General features: G+C 43.7%; 1 protein-coding gene across 2 annotated transcripts in view; it reads left to right on the top strand.

Annotated features, from left to right (window-relative positions):
• Positions 1-21819, top strand: part of DEPTOR (DEP domain containing MTOR interacting protein) — a gene marked incomplete at its 5' end in the record, with an annotated part of 117958 nt that overhangs the window by 23235 nt on the left and 72904 nt on the right. Inside the window, one exon of one of the 2 annotated variants that reach the window (XM_084230890.1) lies at positions 21492-21670. The exons of the other annotated variant lie outside the window; for it this stretch is intronic. Coding sequence (XP_084087016.1) covers positions 21492-21670 — 179 coding nt within the window. The remainder of the gene's footprint in view (positions 1-21491; positions 21671-21819) is intronic. 2 annotated transcript variants of the gene reach the window in all.

The raw sequence follows: 21819 nt of genomic DNA, 5'->3' as shown, positions 1-21819 counted from the left end.
GGCTATTTGAGGCATTCTCACCTTGTACTTGGCAGTTGCCTGCTGCTGTTCTCACAGTGCAGGTCACAGGAGTGATCCCTATTTGCAAATTTTTTTTTTAAGATTTATTTATTTATTTATTTATTTATTTATTTATTTATTTATACAAGCACTGGGTACAGTCAGAAGCGTGGGGTGGGGTGGTGGTGAGAGAGAATTCACCAGAGCAGCAGGCATTGCAGAAGAGGTCTGCGCACCATGTGGGACCCTCGCTGGCGACTGGGAATCGAACCGGCACTGCACGGGCTGCAGGCAGCTTTGCAGCCCAGCGCTCAACCGCTGCGCCACCAGAGGAGGCCCCCTACTTGCAATTTGATGTCAGCAGGTATTTAGGAAAATAACATCAGCCATGAGGATTGTCCCTGAATCGCCACTGTAGTGGATCTCTCTGAAGTTGTTGTCAAGTTCTCCATTTTCAGTTTACTTGGCTTAAATCTTCAATCAATCCAAACCAAAAAGATTGGGAGAAAAACTGGAAATATTGGCTTGTAAATTTATAGCCAAATAATAGAAAAATTCATGACCCAGTCTAGTTCATAGCTAGAAAGTAAAAAGCCTCAAAAATGAGTAAGAGGACTAGATTCTAATGTGCACAAAAGGATGTTACCAAAACACACTTTTTTTCTCTTTGCCCCAATTTTACTAAATACTATAAAATTATTTGTTAATAAATTAAATGTGGTTCCTATAAATATAACCTATTTTTTTTTTTAAAAGATCCATTTATTTATGCCTATAAGAACTGGCCAGAAGTGCAGGGGGGTGAGAGGATTCACCAGAGATAGAGCGGGGAACAGAACAGAACAGACCAAAGTACACTGCTGAGAGGAGCAGCAGGCGAGTAAGGAGGAGGTCTGCTGTGCCATGTGGGATGCTCCCTGGCCGACCAGGAGTCGAACTCATGCTGCAGTGGCTGTGAATAGCTTCATAGGTTGCGTCTTAACGCCTTGCTCCACCGGGAGGCCCCTAAACATGACCTATTTTTAAAAAAGATTTATTTATACATGCAAGAACTAGGGTGTAGGTCAGAGGTGCTGGTGAGGGGCTGATAGGATTCACCAGAGACAGAGTAGGGAGCAGGCGGATCTACTGAAATACACTACCAAAGGGAGCATCAGGGCAAGACAGGAGAGGTCTTCTGTGCCATGTGGGTAGCTCCCTGGCCAGGACTCTAACTCCTGCTGCAGTGGCTGAGGATAGCTTCATAGTGCTTTGCCTGAACCTCTTGCCCACCAAGGAGGCCCCTCCCCTCTAGTTTAATCAGTTCCATGTAGTACTGATTTCTTGATACAAGACTTTTATCTTTCTATGAATTCTGATGCTCACCTCCTGACCTTCAGCTCATGTATTCAGGAAATGCAGAGTCAACATAACATTAATTTAAGTCAGAGTTCAACAGATCAATATAAAACTCAAAATGTAGTGACACTTTAAGAAAACAAATGAAATTTATTCTCAGGTAAGGGTATGTTATTACACATACTGTAAGTAGGACTAACTGCTCATCCAATGTGCTACCAGAATTTACTCATTGGTGTGTGATTCATTGTACAAAGTTTCACCTATTGGGTTTGGTTTGGGTTATATGTTCAGGGAGATTTAGGAAACTGGATGATGTGGTCATTGAAACAAGTGAAATAAATTAAAAATAAATTTAAAAAAGGAAAAGAGAAAGACTGGTGAGAGAGAGAGATTTCTTTTTTATGGAAAAAGAGTTTTAGAAATAACCATAATAACTTAGGAAGGACTATAAAATATATGATTCTAGGAACATAATCATATTTAATATTTAATGAATGTTTAATATTAATGTTTAATTTTGTTTGTTCAGTAGCTATGGTCACCAACATTTTTTTTTTTTTAAAGATTTATTTATTTATTTATACAAGCACTGGGTACAGTCAGAGCACAGGAAGGTGAGAGAATTCACCAGAGCCAGAGCAGGAAACAGAACAGGCCAACTGACGAAGTACACTGCTGAGGGGAGCAGCGGGCGGCAGGAGAGGTCTGTGTGCCATGTGGGACCCTCACCCCGTGGCCGGGGATTGAACTGGTGCTGCAGAGGCTGCGGGCAGCTTTGCAACCCAGCGCTCAACTGCTGCACCACCGGGGAGGCCCACCAACATATTGTTTTGATGCCATTCAAATCATTTTTTTTTTTCTGTTATCAAAGTAACACATAACCCTCTTCTATGTTTTAATTTACATCCCTTTATTAAAATACATGTTTCATCATTGTCTAAATCCGAACCTCTTATTCTGGGCTGCTTTCACTTTTTGCCTATGACTCCTCCTCAAAACAAACAAATTGAGAACTTGAATGGCTATTGAATTAAGTGGCAATGAAATCAAATTAAGTATTTGTCCCTTCAAGGTGAAATCAATGGGAAAGTTACCAGTTTAAGAAATGAGATTGATTTGCAAGGCATATTAGGTTTTCTCAAGGCACAAACCAGGTAGTTGACTTATCAGCTACCCCAAGGCAGATGTGATTGTGATGCAAATCAAACTCTCCAGTTCTGTTCCCCATTCTGTCTCTGGTGAATCCTCTCACCCCCCATACTTCTGGCCTGTATCCAGTTATTGTATGCATAAATAAATAAAGCTTAAAAAACAAAGCACAATGGACAGCTCACAAATTCACAGAATGCAAGTGACATTTACTTCTTGGTACCTACAGTGAGTATCCTGTTGGCTTTGCTTCTTGCCATCTTACACACTATAAAGCAAATGTTGGGATTGAAAGCTAGGGGAGACAGGTGCAGTAGCATGGTGCTATTAAATTGAGAAAAGTCTTTCAAAGGCCCTATAGAATCTTAATGCCTTCTGAAGAGTCCACTTCTAGCCTCCCTACCTTGCCTCTGGCAGCCTAATTAACTGTGACTTTTTAGCTGTTGCCAAGTGCCACTACAAGAACAAATGACAGCTGCCAGGAGAATGTGGCTAAAAGCTGACAAGATCTTTAGTTATCTGGCTATCTTTAGAAGACACTGTCTTTGGTTTAATGAGTGCTGTGTTTCAAAAGTAGCCACAGGTGTTTGGAGCCATGCTAGACATTTGGGGATCTAAACAGAGTCTGACAGATTTTTAGATTGTTTATATAGTCAGGGTTTCAATACCCATCCATCTACCATAGCAAAATAGGAAGAAAATGGAGTCTTTGTTGTGCTTATACTGGAGGAGCTATGAAAAATATTATTTTGCCAGTACTACTCTGCTAATAAAATTAGCTACAGCCATTCATAAAAATTCTTATACTGAGGTTGGATACAGTCTTTTAAGTGTGGAGTCTTGGTAAGTAAGACATTTATGTTCTAGGTGTGATGTGTGGCTTTACCAATTGTAAACTTTTTTCTCAAAAAAAAAAATTATTTATTTATTTATTTATTTATTTATTTATGCATGCATGCATGCATGCATGCATGTATATAGGAAGTGGGGTAAGGCCAGAGGTGCGGGAGGTGAGAGGATTCACTAGAAACAGAGTAGGGAACAGAACAGGTGGATTGACTGAAATACACTGCTGAGGGGAGCAGCGGGTGAGACAGGAGAGGTCTGCTGTGCCATGTGGGTATCTCCCTGGCAGGCGCAATATTGAACTTGTGCTGCATACAGCTTCACAATGCTGTGCTTAACCCCTTGTGCCACCAGGGAGGCCCCCAGTTGTAAACTCTTGATGAACAAGAGTAAACTTCCTTTTTGTCATCAGTACTCAGGGGACAATCACCTCCTCTGCACCCCAATCACCTCCACCGCATCCCAATCACCTTACATAGTTGTTTACAGAGTCAAATGAGATGAAGTATGTGGCAGTAATTTATGAGTCATATTATGTTCAGCGCATGGCATGTGATTTTGTTAATATGTGTGGCCTCATTGTGACTCAGAGATATAGACAGCTGGAGAGTCTAGCCTAGTCTGTCACACTTGACATGATTCCTTTTTGATTGTTGACAGTGGCTTCTTGCTTCTGCTTTCACCTCTCTTCTTCTTTCTGAGGCTCAGTTTGAGTGACATGAGATCCACATAAGTGTGGGTCTAGATATATATATATATATATATATATATATATATATATATATGAGATTATGTGGACTAAAGCCTCATTAAATGCAAGCAAACATATACTGACTTACGTACTTGATGTCTTCACTGGTGCACATGTGCTTTGAAAATGTAACTATTAATGTATTGAGTATCTGCAAGGATCAGAGTAACTACATTGAAAAGGGGAAATGTAGGGCCTCCCCTGGTGGCGCAGCAGTTGAGCACTGGGCTGTGAGGCTGCCCGCAGCCTTTGCAGCGCCGGTTCATTCCCCGGCCGCTGGCGAGGGTCCCACAAAAAAATAAAAAAATAAATAAATAAAAAAATAAAAAGGGGAAATGAAAACTTTTAAAATTTTTTTATGGTTTTTACATTGTTGTTCTTTTTTGTGCAATGTTTGGTTTCTCGAAACCCTCAGGTGTAATCCCCATAATACTCCCACCACCAAATCACCCGTGAACCTTCACCATAGACTCCCTTCCCTGCTGTATGTCTCGGATTTATAGTTTGCCAGCTAGTTTTGTCTCCCCCACCCCCAATATCTAGATTACCAGTAGTCTCTTCTCACTTGCTGTCTCTGACAGTTGTGTCTACTACTTTTCCTGAGTAGTAAATACAGGAGGCCCTTATTTACTACAGGGTCTTCTGTATTTACTTTCCTGAGGGGGTTATCAGTAAGGTGAAATAACACTTTATCATAGAGTCCTTGAGAAACCTCTTTTTATACAAGTCATAACTGAAATACAGACTTATAGGTTCTATGAGTTTCTCCCATGGTTCCATTTGCATTCTGTTATTCATTAGATAAAAATCACAATGCCAAGTGTATTTAGTCTGTACACTGGATATAAGATGGCCTGGACATTTGGTTATAAGTGTATTGAGTACCTGTAAGTGTCAGTTAACCAACACTCCACATGCTTATTTAAGAGAGTGGTTTTGGATGTTCCTCCAAACCTTCTTGTGACCGCTTTTGTGTCCTGGTTTGTGTATGTGTGTGTGTGTGTGTGTGTGTGTGTGTGTGTGTTCCTATCACACACTAAGATTCTCAACATTCCTTTTCTGGTGTGTGTTCCTTACCTTTTCCCCACAGCAGAGCTGCTTCTGTTCCATTGCCTCACAGCACTTTGGTTAATACAGCATGTTTGGCTTGGGTTCCTTGTCATTGGGATTGACCAGACACTTGGGCCATCCCCAACTTCCCCAGTCTGTGGTTGAGTCAGTCACAGCTTCCCATCACCCTCTGACCAGATCCTGATAGGGAGCGGAGTGTGAACTAAAGCTCAGACTCCTGCTGTTACACAGTCTGTGAAGAATAGTGTGTGCTTCTGCTGAAGGAAGAAGTGTAATCAGCCCATTAACAACACGGGGGCTCGGGACCCTGACCTCCACTCATTTGAAAGTCTGAGTATAACTTATAATCACCCCTCCTTATAGGCAGCTTCCATATCCTGGAACTGACATCTGGGACTGGTTGAATTCATGAATGTGGAATAAGCAGATGGAAGAAAATCCATGAATAAGCATACCTGTGTAATTCAACCCCAGTTGTGCAAGGGTCCATTGTATTTATTTATTTATTTTTTTAAGATTTATTTATTTATGTATACAAGCACTGGATACAGTCAGAAGCGCGGGAGGGTGAGAGAATTCACCAGAGCCAGAGCGGGGAGCAGAGCAGGCAGAAGGACCGAAGCACACTGCTGAGGGGAGCAGCGGGCGGCAGGAGAGGTCTGCGCACCACGTGGGACCCTCCTCCGGTGGCCGGGGAGCAGCCGGGGATCGAACCGGCGCTATAGAGGCTGCGGGCAGCTTCGCAACCCAGCGCTCAACCGCTGCGCCACCGGGGAGGCCCCAAGGGTCCACTGTATTTAATTAAAAAAAAAAAAGATGTATTTTTACTTATACATACAAGAACTGGGGTACAGGTCAGAGGTGCGGGGGGTGAGCGAATTCAACCAGAGACAGAGTGGGGAGCAGAACAGGCAGACTGACTGAAATACACTGCTGAGGGGAGCAGCAGGCGAGACAGGAGAGGTCTGCTGTGCCATATGGGTCAGCATCCTGGCTTGGGGTTGGGGATCGAATTCATGCTGCAGTGGCTGGCCATAGCTTGATAGCACTGACTTTAACTCCTGTGCCACCAGGGAGGCCGTGTATTTAACATTTTTACCCAGGGAAACTCTAAGATCAGTCTCCCCAAAATGGGCCAGAATTTTCTTGGCTTTTAAGATTTTCATAGCAATAGCTTTTACATTAAGATTCTCCCTTCTTATAACAACCCCACAGAAAACGGAGTCTGGAGGTAGAAATACCTGTACTTGAATGTCAAGACTGAAGAACCTGGTGGGGGAAGAGAACCTATTACTGCCTCTCATACCCATGGAAGAGAATACCCAGTATGGAAGAAACCTGTCCCAAGTCCCAAACTGGAAATCTCTGACAAACTTAACACATGCCATGAGCAAATAACACAGAAGACCTTCTCTGGGAGAAAAGGATCAACCAAAATTAAGGATGGAACCCTTAAATCTTAATGCAGTACCCAAAAGTTAGCTTTGCCAGTGTTTTCTCCTACCGATAAAATTTAAATAGGAATGTAATATCTCTTGGGCCTCCCTGGTGGTGCAAGGGTTTAAGATGCAACCTATGAAGCTGCCCGCAGCCACTGCAGCACAAGTTCAATCCCTAGCCAGAGAGATACCCACATGGCGCATCAGACCTCTCCTGATTCGCCTGTTGCTCCCCTCAGCAGTGTGTTTCAGTCTGCCTGTTCTGTTCCCCACTCTGTTTCTGGTGAAGGCTCCCACCCCCTGCAATTCTGGTCTGTACCCCAATTCTTGTATGTATAAATAAATAAATCTTAAAAAAAAAGAAATGTAATCTCTCTTACCTCTATTCCCATTAGATTTCTACAGAAAGAGAAAGATAGATCAGAGTCCAATGTGGTAAAACAACATGGGAAAATTCTTTACCATGCTGTTTAGACTTGCCAGAATACCTGGCTCTCTTCCTCTGCAACGGTCCCTGGAAACAGGCAGCCTCCAGCCTTTTGATGTCTGCCTGATTTGCCCTCCACCATTCTGGGTTCTTCTGAGGCTGGACAACAAACAAATTAACATCAGAAAGATTCGTAGGAGACCCATTTAAACAACATACATGGCTCTAAATTACTAAGGTAAATGGGACAAATTTTGGGGTTTGTATCCTGTAAGGAGGCTAGGGTATTAAGGACAGAGGAAGGATGATATCATATGACAAAACCTTGTCTCTAGATGTTTTCCCTCCTTTAAGATAAGTTTGTCTGATAAAAAGGTTCTTTCTGGATATGTCACAAAAGTGCAGGTAATCCTCAATCCCTAATTATAACCTTCACTCTTTAGGTAATAGTAATAGTTTCTTTCTGGACCTGGCACTATACACCAAGGTGACAGGTATTGGAAAATGCTTACTCTGGGCATTTTGACAAAAGGCTGTCTGATCCTTTTGGGGGACACCTATTCCACTGAAACACAAGGGTGGTCTGCAGACTCCTTCCTAATAAGAGAAAGGCAATGGCAAAAGCACTCCAAAGAAGTCTCCTGGTTATGATCCACCTGGGTTGCAGGGAACCATCAAAAGCCCAAAACTAGAGATTTAACCTTTGTTTCCATACTGTGTTCAACCTTATTTCCACCTAGAAACTCAAACCTTTTTATTAACCGAGTATCATTTATCATTAGCCTTGTCCCAGATACTTTGGGAAATAAGAAAGAAAAATGAGATAATTCTTTCCTGATAGAATTCATAGTATGGTTGAAGAGAGAATGTATGCAAGTGAGAATAAAGAAATATCAAATAATATATGAGTAAATATGATCACCGCCTAAAATTATCATAGAGGAATCAGAGCGATTAGATCCTATCTGTTTGGAGATGAGTGGAGACATAGAAAGTTGAGTCAAGCTAGACTTTAGAGCGTGGATGTGGGGAAATCGGGAGCATATCCTGGGAGAGGGATAGCATACATTTAGGGACAGAAGCCAGAAAGATGATGCATTTGGTTAAAACAGAGGAAAAGAGGAAATAGTGGAAAAGAAAAATGTTATTGGAGAGATTCAGCATGGAGACCTTGACTGGGGGGGGGTGTATGTGTGTGTGTGCGCACACACATGTGTGCACTCTCATATGTGCAAGTTCAGTGATGTGGTCCTTGAACTACAGAAACATCTGCCCTGGGTAGTGCTTTCTCTATACCTCGAATCCAGTAGGGGCGCTGTAAAAGTATGTTGTCTGAGAAATCTTATACAAGCACCTTAACTGAAAGCAGCCTACACCATAGCCACAGATTTCCCTGATAACACTTTTGGGAACTTTCGAAATATTTTTAAACCCCCAGAAACCTCACTTATTCTCATGTTAATAGACCCACACACCCAGAGCCTATGGCACGTTGGAAGTCTGGCAGCTTCTGTCCAGGGAGCTGAAAATAGAGGATTGTAACTCTAGCCAGTGTTTGTACATGCTTAGCGCAAGATTCACTTTGATATGTTCGTCCTTGTTTGGAAGCCCAAAGGAAATGAAATTTGCTGTTTTGTGCTTCCTGGCCTTGTGGTTTGTGGTAGATCTTTTCAGTACAAAATGTGCCTCAAACAGTTTGTTCTATTTTGATCTTGTCAGTGAGGATTTACCCTGGAGGCTCATCAGAGTGTCTATAAAAACAGAAGTTAGAATTGGAAAAGATAAATCTAGTCAGCTTCCTCATTTCCAGACTGGGAAACTGAGGTCCTAATTTGGTAAGAGACTGCACCTCCCTGCCTCCCAGACATCATTACCTAGACAGAAACTGCTCTGCTATAGTTTTGAGGGTTCTGCCTCTTCCAGGACACCATGAGCATCTGGCCTGTGAAGGTGACTGCTAGGACAATTGTCAAGTCCTCTTTCTGAGCCCTGCTTCCTCTTTGGGTTTCCTTCCCAGATCCTGGGACTACTCTTTCCCCATTCTCTTGAATTCAAAACACCTTCCTACTTGAAACTTCCTCCTAGTCAAAATGGGAACATTAGCACTTGCTGCCTGACTGATTACATTTATTATGCATGAGCTTGTCACTTGTTCCTCAGCCAAAGACCTGTCTATAAAACAAGATTGCTGTGCCCTTTTATTGAACTGGAATTGTCATGCACCTAAGCAAGGCTCAGTGACTATTTAAAGGAAGTCAAAGTGATCCCTAAAGATCACACCGTAAGTTTGACTCTGGAATGAATTCATGCATCAGTCTTTTTAGAGCTTCCGCTTGGTGTGGGCTGTAGACCCACCAGGTTCTTGATTCCTAGGGAGGACATGCCAGTGCCTGGAAGCATGTCGGGTCCCGGAGACCCTCTCCCACTGCCAGGCCACAGCTCTGCTGGGACCAGAGCTCAGCTAATGAGCTCCTTTCCTTCCTGCCTCCATCATCACCTGCCCTTTTTTTATTGTTGCTTTTCTCTCATCCCAGCCCACTGAACTCTCCCAGGTTTGCTCCCTAAGGAGCAACATCAGCCTCACCAATGCATGTGTTAGAGATGCAAATTCTGGGGTCCACCCATACCTGCTCTATTAGATACTTAGGAGGTGGGCCCCAGTTCTCTAGAGGATCTTAATGCAGGTTCTGTCTGAAGGACACTGCTCTCACCTTCTCCTATTTGACCCTCTCCTTTCGCCTTTGGTTCACCTGGCATGTATTTTCCATAATTCACAGAGGAGAAGGTGTACTGAACAATATTTTAGTTATTTCATGATTTTTTTTGTATGTAACTTTTCCACATATTTTTTCTTTGTCTAAAATTGGCCCTGACAGAGGAGCTAAATAATCACTTCTCCAAAGAAGACATACAGATGGCCAACAGGCACATGGAAAAATGTTCATCGTTTAATTTGCATTTCCAGGAAATGTAAATTAAAACTACCTTATACCTGAATAATGGCCCATTAAATAAAACAAGCAAACAGAAAGAACAAATGTTGGTACCGGTGTGGAAAAAAAGGAACCCTCATAGTTGTTGATGGAAAAGTATATTGGTCCAGCCCCTACAGACAAAAAGTTTAGAGGTTTCTCAAAATACTAAAAATACTAGACCTACCATATGATCAAACAATCACTCTCTTGGGTTTTTACCTGAAGAGTAGGGAAAAGCTACTTTGAAAGATTGTTTACACTCATGTTCATTGTGGCTCTGTTTACAATAGCCAAGCTATGGGAACAACTTAAGTGCCCAACAGATGAATAGATAAAGATGTGCTTATATAGATACAATAGAATATGACTCAGCTATAAAAAGACATGAGCTTGCCATTTGCAATAACATGGATGCAACTAGAGTGGATTCTGCCAAGTGAAATAACTCAGAGAGAGACTACCAGATGATTTCACTCATTTGGAATATAAAGTAACAAAGGAAAGGAAAAGACAAAACTAAATCAACACAAGCCCTAGACATCTAAATGCAGAATTGAGGAGGTGGGGAACCAAGGAGGAGCTTTTCAGTTCTTTGGTGGTGTGTATGGTGATGCACACCTGAAGAGTTGTGAACCTATTTCTCTAAATCACATACAGTGTGGCAAACCAGTGTTACCTCAAAATAAAGTTATGGAAAAATAAACAAATAAATAAAATTGACTCTGAGACTGTTGTCAGGGATGAAGTTTTCAGTTTCCAACATTAATTGTTGATCTAGAAGGCAGTGCCTTTCTTAAGAGTGAGTTAGGACTGGGAGTTACCAGTTCTGTCCGGCTGCCGCAGACAGAATTCAAACCCGCTTGCTCATCGGTGGGTCACTCCTTCTGGACTGACAACAGCCTGTTCCCACAGTGGACTTCAACAGATAGTCTTTTCAGAGCCCAGAGGCCAAAGTGGCAGTTCCAGTAAGAGAATGTGGGCAGGTCACCTAACTTCTAAGTCTCAGCTTTCCCATTGTGAACTGGTGATGTCAGGAAGGACTTGAACTAGGTGGCCCACTAGACAAGGTTCTTCCCAGTTGATGCAATTCAGTGATTTTAGTTATCCGTTGGTTTGATACCATAGAAGGTTCTAGCAAAGCTGACAGTGAGCAAGACCTCTGTTTTCAGAGAACGACCAGCCCTCTCTCATACCTGCAGTTCCCTCTGCTTTTACCTGTCCCTGCTTCTATGTGACTCACTTTCTAAGGCCTTAACAAAGATAGTCTAGTCTCTTCAGCAGTTACTGTTATAGGACAGGGAGAGGGGCAGCCCAAGCCCCGCAAACCTGCCTATTCTAAATGGGTTCTGCCATCCGCCGCATCAACACAAAACATAGGAGACTTTAATGGGAAGGAACTTTAATAAAACTAGGAAACAATACAGGAAAGGCAAAGAATCTAGTTTCTAAATCAAGCACCCAAAGTTACCCGTCCCCTTGTGGGTAAAAGTCCATCCATATGGGATCGGCCCAGAGCAAGGCCCCAAAGCCTGCCACAAGTCTAAAGCATTTTCCAGTGGGGACCCACAGCAAAGGGTCAGAAATAACCAGACAAGCCCGGAAGGAAAAGAGCAAAATCAACATCAAGATAAAAGCTGCCATTGTCACCTCCCCATGGGTCTCACCCACATCTGTGTCACCCAGTCCAAGACCAAAAGACAAGCGCAGTTTCTTCACGTGTCTCTAGGCTCCATGCGCCTCCTCCAGGTCTCCTGGCTCCATCCTGCTTCTTCCTTCCTCAGTCTCTCCTTCAGCTTCTTCTCTTCCTGCTCAGCTCCACCCTCCCTTGGGTGGGGCAGGGAACCTCCCCCTTTCCTGGGGACCACCCTGTTACATTACCAGCCCCCCGCCAATTGTTGTTGATTCACTCCCAGAGACATGAACAAATGTAGTGTGAATTCCTACCTCCATACTGGAAAACAGTGGGAGGCAACCGAGGACGGTATTTGTCCTAGAAAAGTAACTGAAATGCATACTTAGTGGCGTCTTGATGGTGCTTCTGACAAAATCTGACTTGAAATATATTACATAGTAATAATAACAATAGCAGTCAGAGGTGATATTTATTGCAAACTTACCATATGCTAAGTGTCTCATCCTCACAGTGTGAGATAGATTTTTTTATAATATTTAAAAATTCCCCATTTTACAGATGAGAAAGGCAGGGCACTGAGACTTGTCCAAAGTTACACAGCCAGTAATGGATGGGACTTGTATTGAACCAGTGGGTCTGGCTCCCTGGCTCTATAACCAGTGAATGATGAGAATGAGTCATCAGGAAGTTATTGTAATTCACTAATTCATGCCACTGAGATCCCCCTCTTACCTGGAACTATTCTTTCTCAGCCCTCACTGGAATATTCAGGTGGCAGCCTGATCCTGGAGTAGAAAGGCAGAGGAAGAGATGCAGTGTTTATACCCCCATTTGAAAACCACCGTTCTGAGTGAAGAACAAAGCCCTGTGTTTTTGAAGGACAGAGTCAGGGTGCAGTGTCCTCCCATTATAGAGGGGCTGGCGGTCAGGGGCCCAGGGCTGGAGGCAGCTGCCAAGCAGCAAGAATCTGTCCAATCCCTCTTCAAGTCGGAAAGGAACCTTCACTCAGTAACCCCCTGTGTGCCTGTGAGTCACAGTCTTCAGCAGTTTACATGAACCATTCTAGATATTTCTTCACCTGGAGGATGGCAATTAGAGGTTTGATCCTCCTGGGTGTGGCATGTAAACAAACAATAGCCTGTTTGGAAAAGAAAATCTTGACATTCTCAGAAAGGTGCTCCGCAGGTGGGAAGAATACTTGCTTCTGACTCAGTGGCAGAATTGATCCCGACTGGAGGTGCTGATGGCACCCCTTTTGTTTCTCCACAGCATTAGAGGAGTCCAGGCAGAGTGACATTTCAGTAAAAATCTCAGGGCTAATGTGAGAAGAAGCTGACTTAGAAGCTTTCCTGTGTGGCCCTATATTTACCTGTTATCTCAAGAATGAGAGGGATTTAAAAGGGCCTCCTGAACTTTTATGCACACATCATTAGACAGTGTTTGTTATGTGCCCCGCAGGAACTGATACTAACTCTTAGGGATGGTGAGACTCAGCAGGCCCATTTCCTGTCCCCGCCTCCAGGAGTGATATCTTAATCATACATTATGTGCTCCATGCAAACATTAACCAGGTAATGATTTCTTTTGTAGGCACTTCTCTGAGCCCCATTTGTACTTATATAGCCATATCTATGGGATGTATAAATTGCATAAATTCTCCTCTTGACCTTGTCACTTTCCCAAAGAGAAAATTTTTTCTGCTTCTTAACTTAGATGAGTACCAAATAGTCAGAGGACAGGTGCTCCTGCCGTTTAAAGTTTGATGGTATGGAAAGCTGTCTAATCATAGAAATCTGGGTTCAAGTCCTAGCTCTACTCTTTGTTAAAGAGATGAGTTATGCAGATCAGTTTAATTTTTCTGAGCTCACTTCCTTATCTGCCGTTTGGGTATGACAGTGCTGATTCAGAGATATTGTTAGACTGAGTTCTGCCAGTGTATGAATCTATAAGGTATTATTATTTTTATTTCTTCTAATACAACCTCATCATGATTCCAAAGATAGTACAAGAACTATGCTTCCTTCCTGGGTGTGTATACCATCTCTGTTCATGGCAGTAATGTGACACACAGCATTCTCGGAACTTTGCTGCCTTTCTACTGAGGACTTAGGGCCTAGATGGTCTTTGATTAGAGTTGATGGCTCTGACTTTGTTTCTGATTCACAAAATCATTGCTTATCACCCTGCCGTAAGGAGGGTTCATGGTGGAACATTTGGCGTTTCCATTACCACTGGTGATGGTGGTGACTATAGCTTTCCATGTGTGTGTGTGTTTGTGTGTGTGTGTGTGTGTGTGTGGTCTGAGGCCAATTCTTTCTGGCTTTCCAGAAGCAAATGTGTTCTGTTTGCATCGACCAGTTCTATACTCTTTTCTTCCTATTATTGTCTGTATTTGTTATGTTGTTCTTATCAGGCTGAGAGAATTCAAGTACCTTCTGGAAGTAAAACTACATGAGATGTATATTGTGATCTTATTTCACATAGAAATACACAGAGAGAGCCATACATGTGTTCCTAATAACAGGTTTTACAAAAATACATATACATAAGCAACTCTTGATATTGGGCTCCTTTGGAAAGGGGTGGGGGGACTGGGGAGCAAGGAAAATGTCGAACATGTTCCAAAGTAGATACAATAGTAGAACCAATTCCTCTACACTAGTAGAGTAGATACAATAGTAGAACCATGTCCTAGCCTGAACAATCAGTCTACCACCGAGCATCATTTACACATATAAAATTATTATCTACCATGAGCAAGAATTATTTTGGTAACTAAAAATCTTAATTGTAAAATAAATCTGAACTTTAAGAGGATATGCGGTGTGTTAAGTTTCATGTGTTCCTGTCTTTTTTTTCACCCTTTATCCTTTCATTTATTTTTAAAGATTTATTTATGAATACAATTTATTTATTATTTATGCATATTTATTTATGCTGGGGTACAGGCCAGAGATGGGGGGGGGTGAAGGGATTCACCAGAGACAGAACGGGGAGCAGAACAGGCAGACTGACTGAAATACAGTGCTGAGGGGGGCAGCGGGTGAGACAGGAGAGGTCTGCTGTGCCATGAGGGTAGCTCCCTGGCCGGCCGGGGATTGAAGCAGATTGCCTCCTAGTCCAGTGCTTAACCCCTTGTGCGACCAGGGAGGCCCTCCCTTCATCCTTTTAGACTGAGGACATTTCAAAGGTCAATGATTAAGAATGATTTTCTCAGAGTTCTCTGATCCATAAGGACAAATGTTGGCTATTGTTGAACATCTGGAAAGGACAATAGCTTTGGCATGAAGCACATCTAAGCCAGTGCCACAGCCAGGCTCACCCATCAGCCTGGCTTGCCGTGTTTTTTAATTAAGCTGTTTACTTTGGCTGAGATTTATGATGCTGTTTTTCAATGAGAAAATGTAGTTTCCGTCTCTCCTTTGTTCCCTGGGTCCCACAACCCACTGCAGTTCTTTGCAAGCTATTTTTTGAAAAACATTTTCTACATTTCTTATCAGATGGATGGTAATTTTGTAGAAATTATTAACACCCTGCACTCAGGGTGTTTGTTCTCCTAAGGCTGGGAGAGGAAATTGTCTGATGCAATTTTGGCAGCTGGTTAGCTAGGCAGGAATAGAACATTACCAAATCACCTTGACTAAAGCTTGTGAACCAAGCTGTCTGAGAAGAATGATGGGAAGATGGTTTTTGTATTTAAATTCCTTAGCCAGTGGGAAGGAAAATGCAACAGCAGTAAAGAGGGTTTGACTCCCCAGGGGTTCAGGGTGGTTGGGACAAGGTGCGTCAGAAGACTGTTCTGCCCTTTGCCACTTGAAAACTGAGTGCATATTTTGCACAAATTGATTTTTCACATCAGGGAAGATCTGTCCCCTGTGCTTGATGCAATTGTTGCAAAAATAAATAAGGGCCTCCCTGGTGGTGCAGGGGTTAAGTCTCAGGACTGTCAAGCTATTGCCAGCCACTGGGACCTGAGTTCAATCCCTGGCCGGGAAGCTGACCCACATGAGGCAGCAGACCCTCCCCTGTCTCTCCTGCTGCTCCCCTCAGCAGTGTATTTCAATAGATCCCCTTGTTCTGCTTCCCACCCTGTCTCTGGTGAATCCTCTCACCCCTCACACCTCTGGTATGCATAAATAAATAAAAATAAATCTTTTTAAAAAATAAACAAGCAACTCTGCCTTGTATCCCACCTCATAAACCTGTAATACAGTGGGGTGGGTGCTTTACTGGTGACTAAACTATTTTTTTTTAAGATTTATTTATTTATGCACACAGGAGCTGGGGTACAGGCCAGAGATGCAGGGGGTGAGAGGATTCACCAGAGACAGAGTGGGGAGCAGAACAGGCAGATCTACTGAAATGTAATGCTGAGGGGAGCAGCGGGCGAGACAGGAGAGGTCTGCTGCGCCATGTGGGTTGCTCCCTGCCTGGCCAGGGATCGAACTGTTGCTGCAGAGGCTGCGGATTGCTTCATAGTGCGGTGCTTAACCCCTTGCACCACCAGGGAGACCCTGGTGACTAAACTATTGTGGGAGGACAGAGGACAGGAGGCTGCTGTCTGGCTCCAGCAGGCTGTGAAAATGTTCAGAGGAAGTGCCTTTCCAGCTGAAGAGGAAGTGGAGTCTTTCAGAGTGTTGAAAGCAGGAGGAGGGAGCATTCTAAGCAGAGGGGTCCCTGTCTGGAGTTGAAGCAGGAAGGGTGAAGGCTTGCTCAGGGGATGGGGAAGAATTCACTGTGCATGTACCTGGGAGGTGAGAGTAAGTGAGGAAGCCCGGGAGCAAGCCTGGGTGGGTGGGTGGTCTCAGGAGGAGGAGCACTCTAGAACCTGCGTTGATGAGGTTCTTCTGGATCTAGGGAATAGAAACTTACGTGGCCACATGATGTTGTGGTTATTACTGAGGTGTGCTTAGCTTGGAAGAAGAACTGGAAAACTCTAAAGAACCAAGGTGCACCAGGATGTGTTGCCATCTCTCCTTCGGGTTTCAGGAGCTGTTTCTCCTGCCCTCTCAGCCTCTCTGTGCTGGTCTATCCACCCCACCCCACCCCCATCCCACTACTCCCCCCACTCCTGGTTGGGGTCTTCTAGTCCTGAGGTGTTTTTACCTTTGGCTTAGGAATTCATGTAGCTAGTTTGGGCCATATGGAGGGTGTAAGTGGGAGAACCCAGAGAGAGCACCAGGATGAACTCTGGACCTGGGGCCCTACCTTTTTTTTAAAAATTAATTAATTAATTAATTAATTTATATAAGCACTGGGTACAGTCAGAAGCGTGGGAGGGTGAGAGGATTCATCAGAGCCAGAGCGGGGAGCAGACCAGGCAGACTGACAACACACTGCTGAGGGGAGCAGCGGGCGTGGCAGGAGAGGTCTGCGCGCCATGTGGGACCCTCGCTGGCTGCCGGGGATCAAACTGGTGCTGCAGAGGCTGCGGGCAGCTTCGCAGCCCAGCGCTCAACCGCTGCGCCACCAGGGGAGACCCGGCCCTACCTTTTTGAACACATGCACACCTCACACTGCTTGGTTTTACACAGTGACGTCTGGGTTAGTCTCCACTTGAAGACAAGGTCTCAGGGCACAAATAGAGAACTTTAGCTCTAGGTTGGATCTTGGAGGGACCCATTCTGCCTGGCTTAGCTAATTGCTGTCCCTTAGACTGGGCAGAATCTCATACTGGCTCTTACTGAACTGCCTGGGGCTGTGTTCTACACACAGGGTCAAAGTGTTTCACAGCAGCAAACTGACTGAGCTTTTTATTTATTTACTTATTTATTTATGTATTTATTTATTTATTTTTTAAAGATTTTTTAAATTTATGCATATAAGAGCTGGGGTACAGGCTACACTGCTGAGGGAGCAGCAGGTGAGACAGGAGAGGTCTGCTGTGCCATGTGGGTCAGCTCCCTGGCCGGGGATGGAACTGTGCTGCAGTGACTGCAAATTGCTTCATAGTGCTGAGACTTAACCCCTTCGGCCACCAGGGAGGCCCAGACTGAGCTTTTGAATCCTGCCTGGGGTGGGTTAGGTGTGAAGACAGTTTTCAATCAAAAGACATGTTGAGGATGGTAAACGACATGACTGATCTGACCAGCCAAAATGCTGTGTTAAAGTGGCTGTTAGCCCCTAGCTCAACACTTTGTGACTTCTTTCTAGAGAATGCTATTCCTCAAGGGATTCACAAAATTTCCTTCTTTTTTTTCCCCAAAAAGACATTGAAATTTTGCTTGCTATCCCCTTCTAGGAGACTTGCATGCTACTAGTATGATAAAAGTTGTGAAACTTGTATAGGGTAAGTCTAGTTCAAGTAAAAAAAAAAAAAAAAAAAGGCGTGTGTGTGGGGGGGGGCGGGGGGCGGGGGAACCCTCGCCGGTGGCCAGGATTCCAACTGGCGCTGCAGAGGCTGCAGGCAGCCTCGCAACCCAGCGCTCATCCGCTGCGCCACCACGGGAGGCCCAAAAGAAAATGCTTTTTTAAAGCACACACACACTGGGGATTAATACTTTGGAATTGACTACCCTAGAAGTGGGAATGTAAATAGTTTAAAAAAAAAATACGATAGATTCTATGACAATAGGTGTTTACTAAGTTGCGCAGTAGGAGCCAAGGAGGAGAAGCCTCCCTACCTCTTTGAAAATGGTGTTATTTCTGTTAGTGCTCTTGTGCCTTCATTTGTTCACTGAATATTTGGTTAAGTACCTACTAGGCAGGCAAAACACTTGGTTATGTTTTGCAGTGTGGACACTCTTATCTCTTTATTGGGATAATTCCTCTGGAATACCCACTTCAATGCTCATTTTTAGAGCTACCTATTTCTGATTACAAAAGAAAAAAGATAGTAGCATGATTATTGAATATATTTTACCTCTCATAATATGTCAAAAATAGCAAGTTCTCGGCTAGCTTTAGGATCCAAAGTTACTTCCTCTCCATCATTATTCTGCTCGGGGGATTTTTAAACATGGAAATGTACCAGGGCCCTAGTGGGATGGAATGGTTGGCATTTAGCGCTTCTCCCTCCATTGCAGGTGGGTCCCGGTAGGAATCCACATGCTCAAGAATTAGCACCGAGCTCAGGGTTCATGGAAGGATAGTCACTGAAAGGCTCTGTTCTGTAGTATTTAAAGATAAACATTACCGAATAATTATTTTTTTTTTAAGTTGGAAAGGTTACAGGAGCTCAAACTCTTCCCTTGGCTCATAACATATTCCTCCTCCACCAAATTATATGGTAGCTTGTTCCACATTTCAATTTCTAAATGAATTGGTCTTCATTCTTCCTGGGTTCGTGACAGACATCATGTCTAAGAATTAATGTTTCACATCCTGCCGCTTCCAGCATGTTCAACAAATTACTCAGTGTCATTGTCACTGAATTAATTAGAGGGATTCATGGGATGACTTTCGCTCATGTGAATGTGTTCTTTTTAATTAGGGTTCATTTATTTTGTATTAATAATTACATATCTACATGGTATCCTTTGTGGTTTTAACATTACCGACCTCAGGGAGTTGTTATGAGGATTGATGCCAACAAAGAAGTTAAAACTGCAATACTTGGGAAGGTCTCAACTGCTCTCTTTATTCTCGTGAGTGAGCTTGCTGACAGTGGGGCCAGGTAAACAGGGGGGACCACATCCCTGTCTTTCCAGTGAGGACTCTGGCGATCAGATATTCAGTGGTCTGGAATTACTGCTGCTGTCAGGACGAGAGCCAGCTCTTCATATTCTGAGTCCTGTCTTCCCAACTGTCCTCATCATTGACATTTTAGGGACTGGTATTTCAACCTGTGGACGGGGCTGCAAGCCTTCAGACCAAGCCGTCAGCATGTGTGGAAATGTGTAGTACAGCACAGCGTGTAGTAGGAACTCAGTTAAGATTTCATTTCTTTCTATGCAGTTACAGCTGTTAGACTTCTCAGTCTCTCCTCCTCTGTTTCCCCGCTGAGCCGCCCCAACTGAGCCCTTCATGGCAGACTCCTGAGGAGACTCCAGTTTCAAGCAGTTGGTGGTTATTTTAGGCAGATCAGCAGCCATAACAAAGTACCACAGACTGGCTGGTTTAAATAACAGAAATTGACTTTTTCACAGTCCTGGAGATGATTAAGGAGTTGGTGGGGTTGGTTTTTTCTGAGGCCTCGCCCCAGGGCTTGTAAATAACCTTCTTCTCCCTGTGTTTTTGCACAGTCCCTTCTTACAAGAATGCTACTCATTTGAGTTAGCTTCCATCTTCATGATCTCATTTCAATTTAATTCACTTTTAAAGACCCGGTCTCCAAATACAGTCTTGAGTATGAGGAATATGGGGCTCCACATGTCGATTTTAGGGAACATAGTTCAGCCCCTAGCAGTGGTCTAGCAAGGAAGGGCATCTGAGCCTGGACGCTCCAGCCCAGTGTGTGCTCAGCACCTAATGGCAACCCTTGTGATAGCCAGACCCATTCAATGCCTTCAGTGCATTCTGCTCAAAAAGCACACCAGAGGGGGATAAGTTTGTGATTTAGGATGAGGAGGAAAGAGAATGAGACCTGTTATGTGCCAGGCAATACGGTGGTGCTGAATACACATTATACCCCCAAATCTCAACACCACCAAGGACTTGGTAGGCCTAATTCCTCCATTTACTGAGGAAGAAAGGGACATGAAGTCGCTTGCCCAGGTCACATCACTGTTGGGTGCTTTATGCCCATTTCTCACCAATATTAAGTTGATAAGGAGGTGGAGCCATGTTGGCAAAGTAGGGAGAAAGCAAACCTTGTGATCACCCAATTCAAGCCCTTCACCAAGAAGTAAAAAGTAAATGCAAGACTGATGATACAAATCCAAGGTTGGGAAGCAAGAGCGGCTTCTTCACATATCTCTTCTCCACATGCCTCTTCCAAGTTTTGTCCCCCCGATCCTTTCTAGCTTCCCTATGACCCTCCCTTCCTTACGTGGGTCAGGGAACATGGAAACCCTCCTGTCTATGGAGATTACACAGTTACAGTAATAATGACTTCTCATGAAACTGATGTTAACATTAAGTGAGTTAGTCTTTGAAAAATGCTCACCAAAGGATTAATCATTGTTCGTATAAAAACAAGGCCTACAGAGGGCCCCCCTGGTGGCTCAAGGGGTTAAGACGCAACCTATGAAGCTGTCCACAGCCACTGTAGCACAAGTGCGATCCTTGGCCAGGGAGCTACCCACATGGCACTGCAGACCTCTCCTGACTCTCCCACTGCTGCCCTCAGCAGTGCATTTCAGTCCATCTGCCTGTTCTGTTCCCCACTCTGTCACAACTCTGGCCTGTACCCAAGTTCTTGTATGTATAAATAAATAAATCTTAAAAAAAAAAAGAAAAAAGAAAAACAAGGCCTACAGAGCCAAGTGTCTCTCTGTATTTTCCAAAACTGTGTGTCTCTAATGGGCAGGTAGTAGACCCTCACTCGTATTTATTATGTGAATAAATGAATGTAAATATGGTGGACCCTCGGCTACCTGTGATGAGGAGAAACTACCCTGTTGCAGCAGATTTCTTGTTTTTGTTGGTTGGTTGGTTGAAGCCCTAATCCTGATGGAGAAATAGAAGAGGGGGGAGTGAGCCAGTGCAATGGGAAAGAGCTTTTCTCACCCTCCTGAGAGGTAGGAGACCTCTAGGGAGCCGAGGTTGGTTTTCTCACCCATTTTTCCTGTGTCATCTCTAGATTGGATGGGAGAATCACCTCCTGGATTCTGACAGTACGGAAATCAACCATTGTTAAAGATATTTGGTGGACACTAATGCATTTAGAGCTCCCATTCTGATACTCTTCTCTAGGAATGGTTTAATCATTTGTGTTGTCATGAAAAATCTGAAAGTGATTGCTCAATTTTCTTTTCAGGCTCAGGCTGCATGAAGAGAAGGTTATTAAAGATAGAAGACATCATCTCAAGACCTACCCAAACTGTTTTGTCGCAAAAGAACTGATTGACTGGTTGATTGAGCACAAAGAGACTTCTGACAGAGAGACTGCAATTAAACTCATGCAGAAATTAGCAGACCGGGGCATTATTCATCATGGTGAGTGAGGTGGCACAGTCAAGGTACCCTGAGAGGAACAAAGAACTACATCTTTTTTTTTTTTTTAAGATTTATTTATGCACACAAGAGGTGGGGTACAGGTCAGAAGTGCAGGGTTGGGGGTGAGAGGATTCACCAGAGACAGAGTG

Source organism: Talpa europaea (assembly GCF_964194135.1).
Source record: "Talpa europaea genome assembly, chromosome: 3".
Classification (NCBI taxonomy): domain Eukaryota; kingdom Metazoa; phylum Chordata; class Mammalia; order Eulipotyphla; family Talpidae; genus Talpa; species Talpa europaea.
This window is presented reverse-complemented; position numbering and strand designations above follow the sequence as displayed.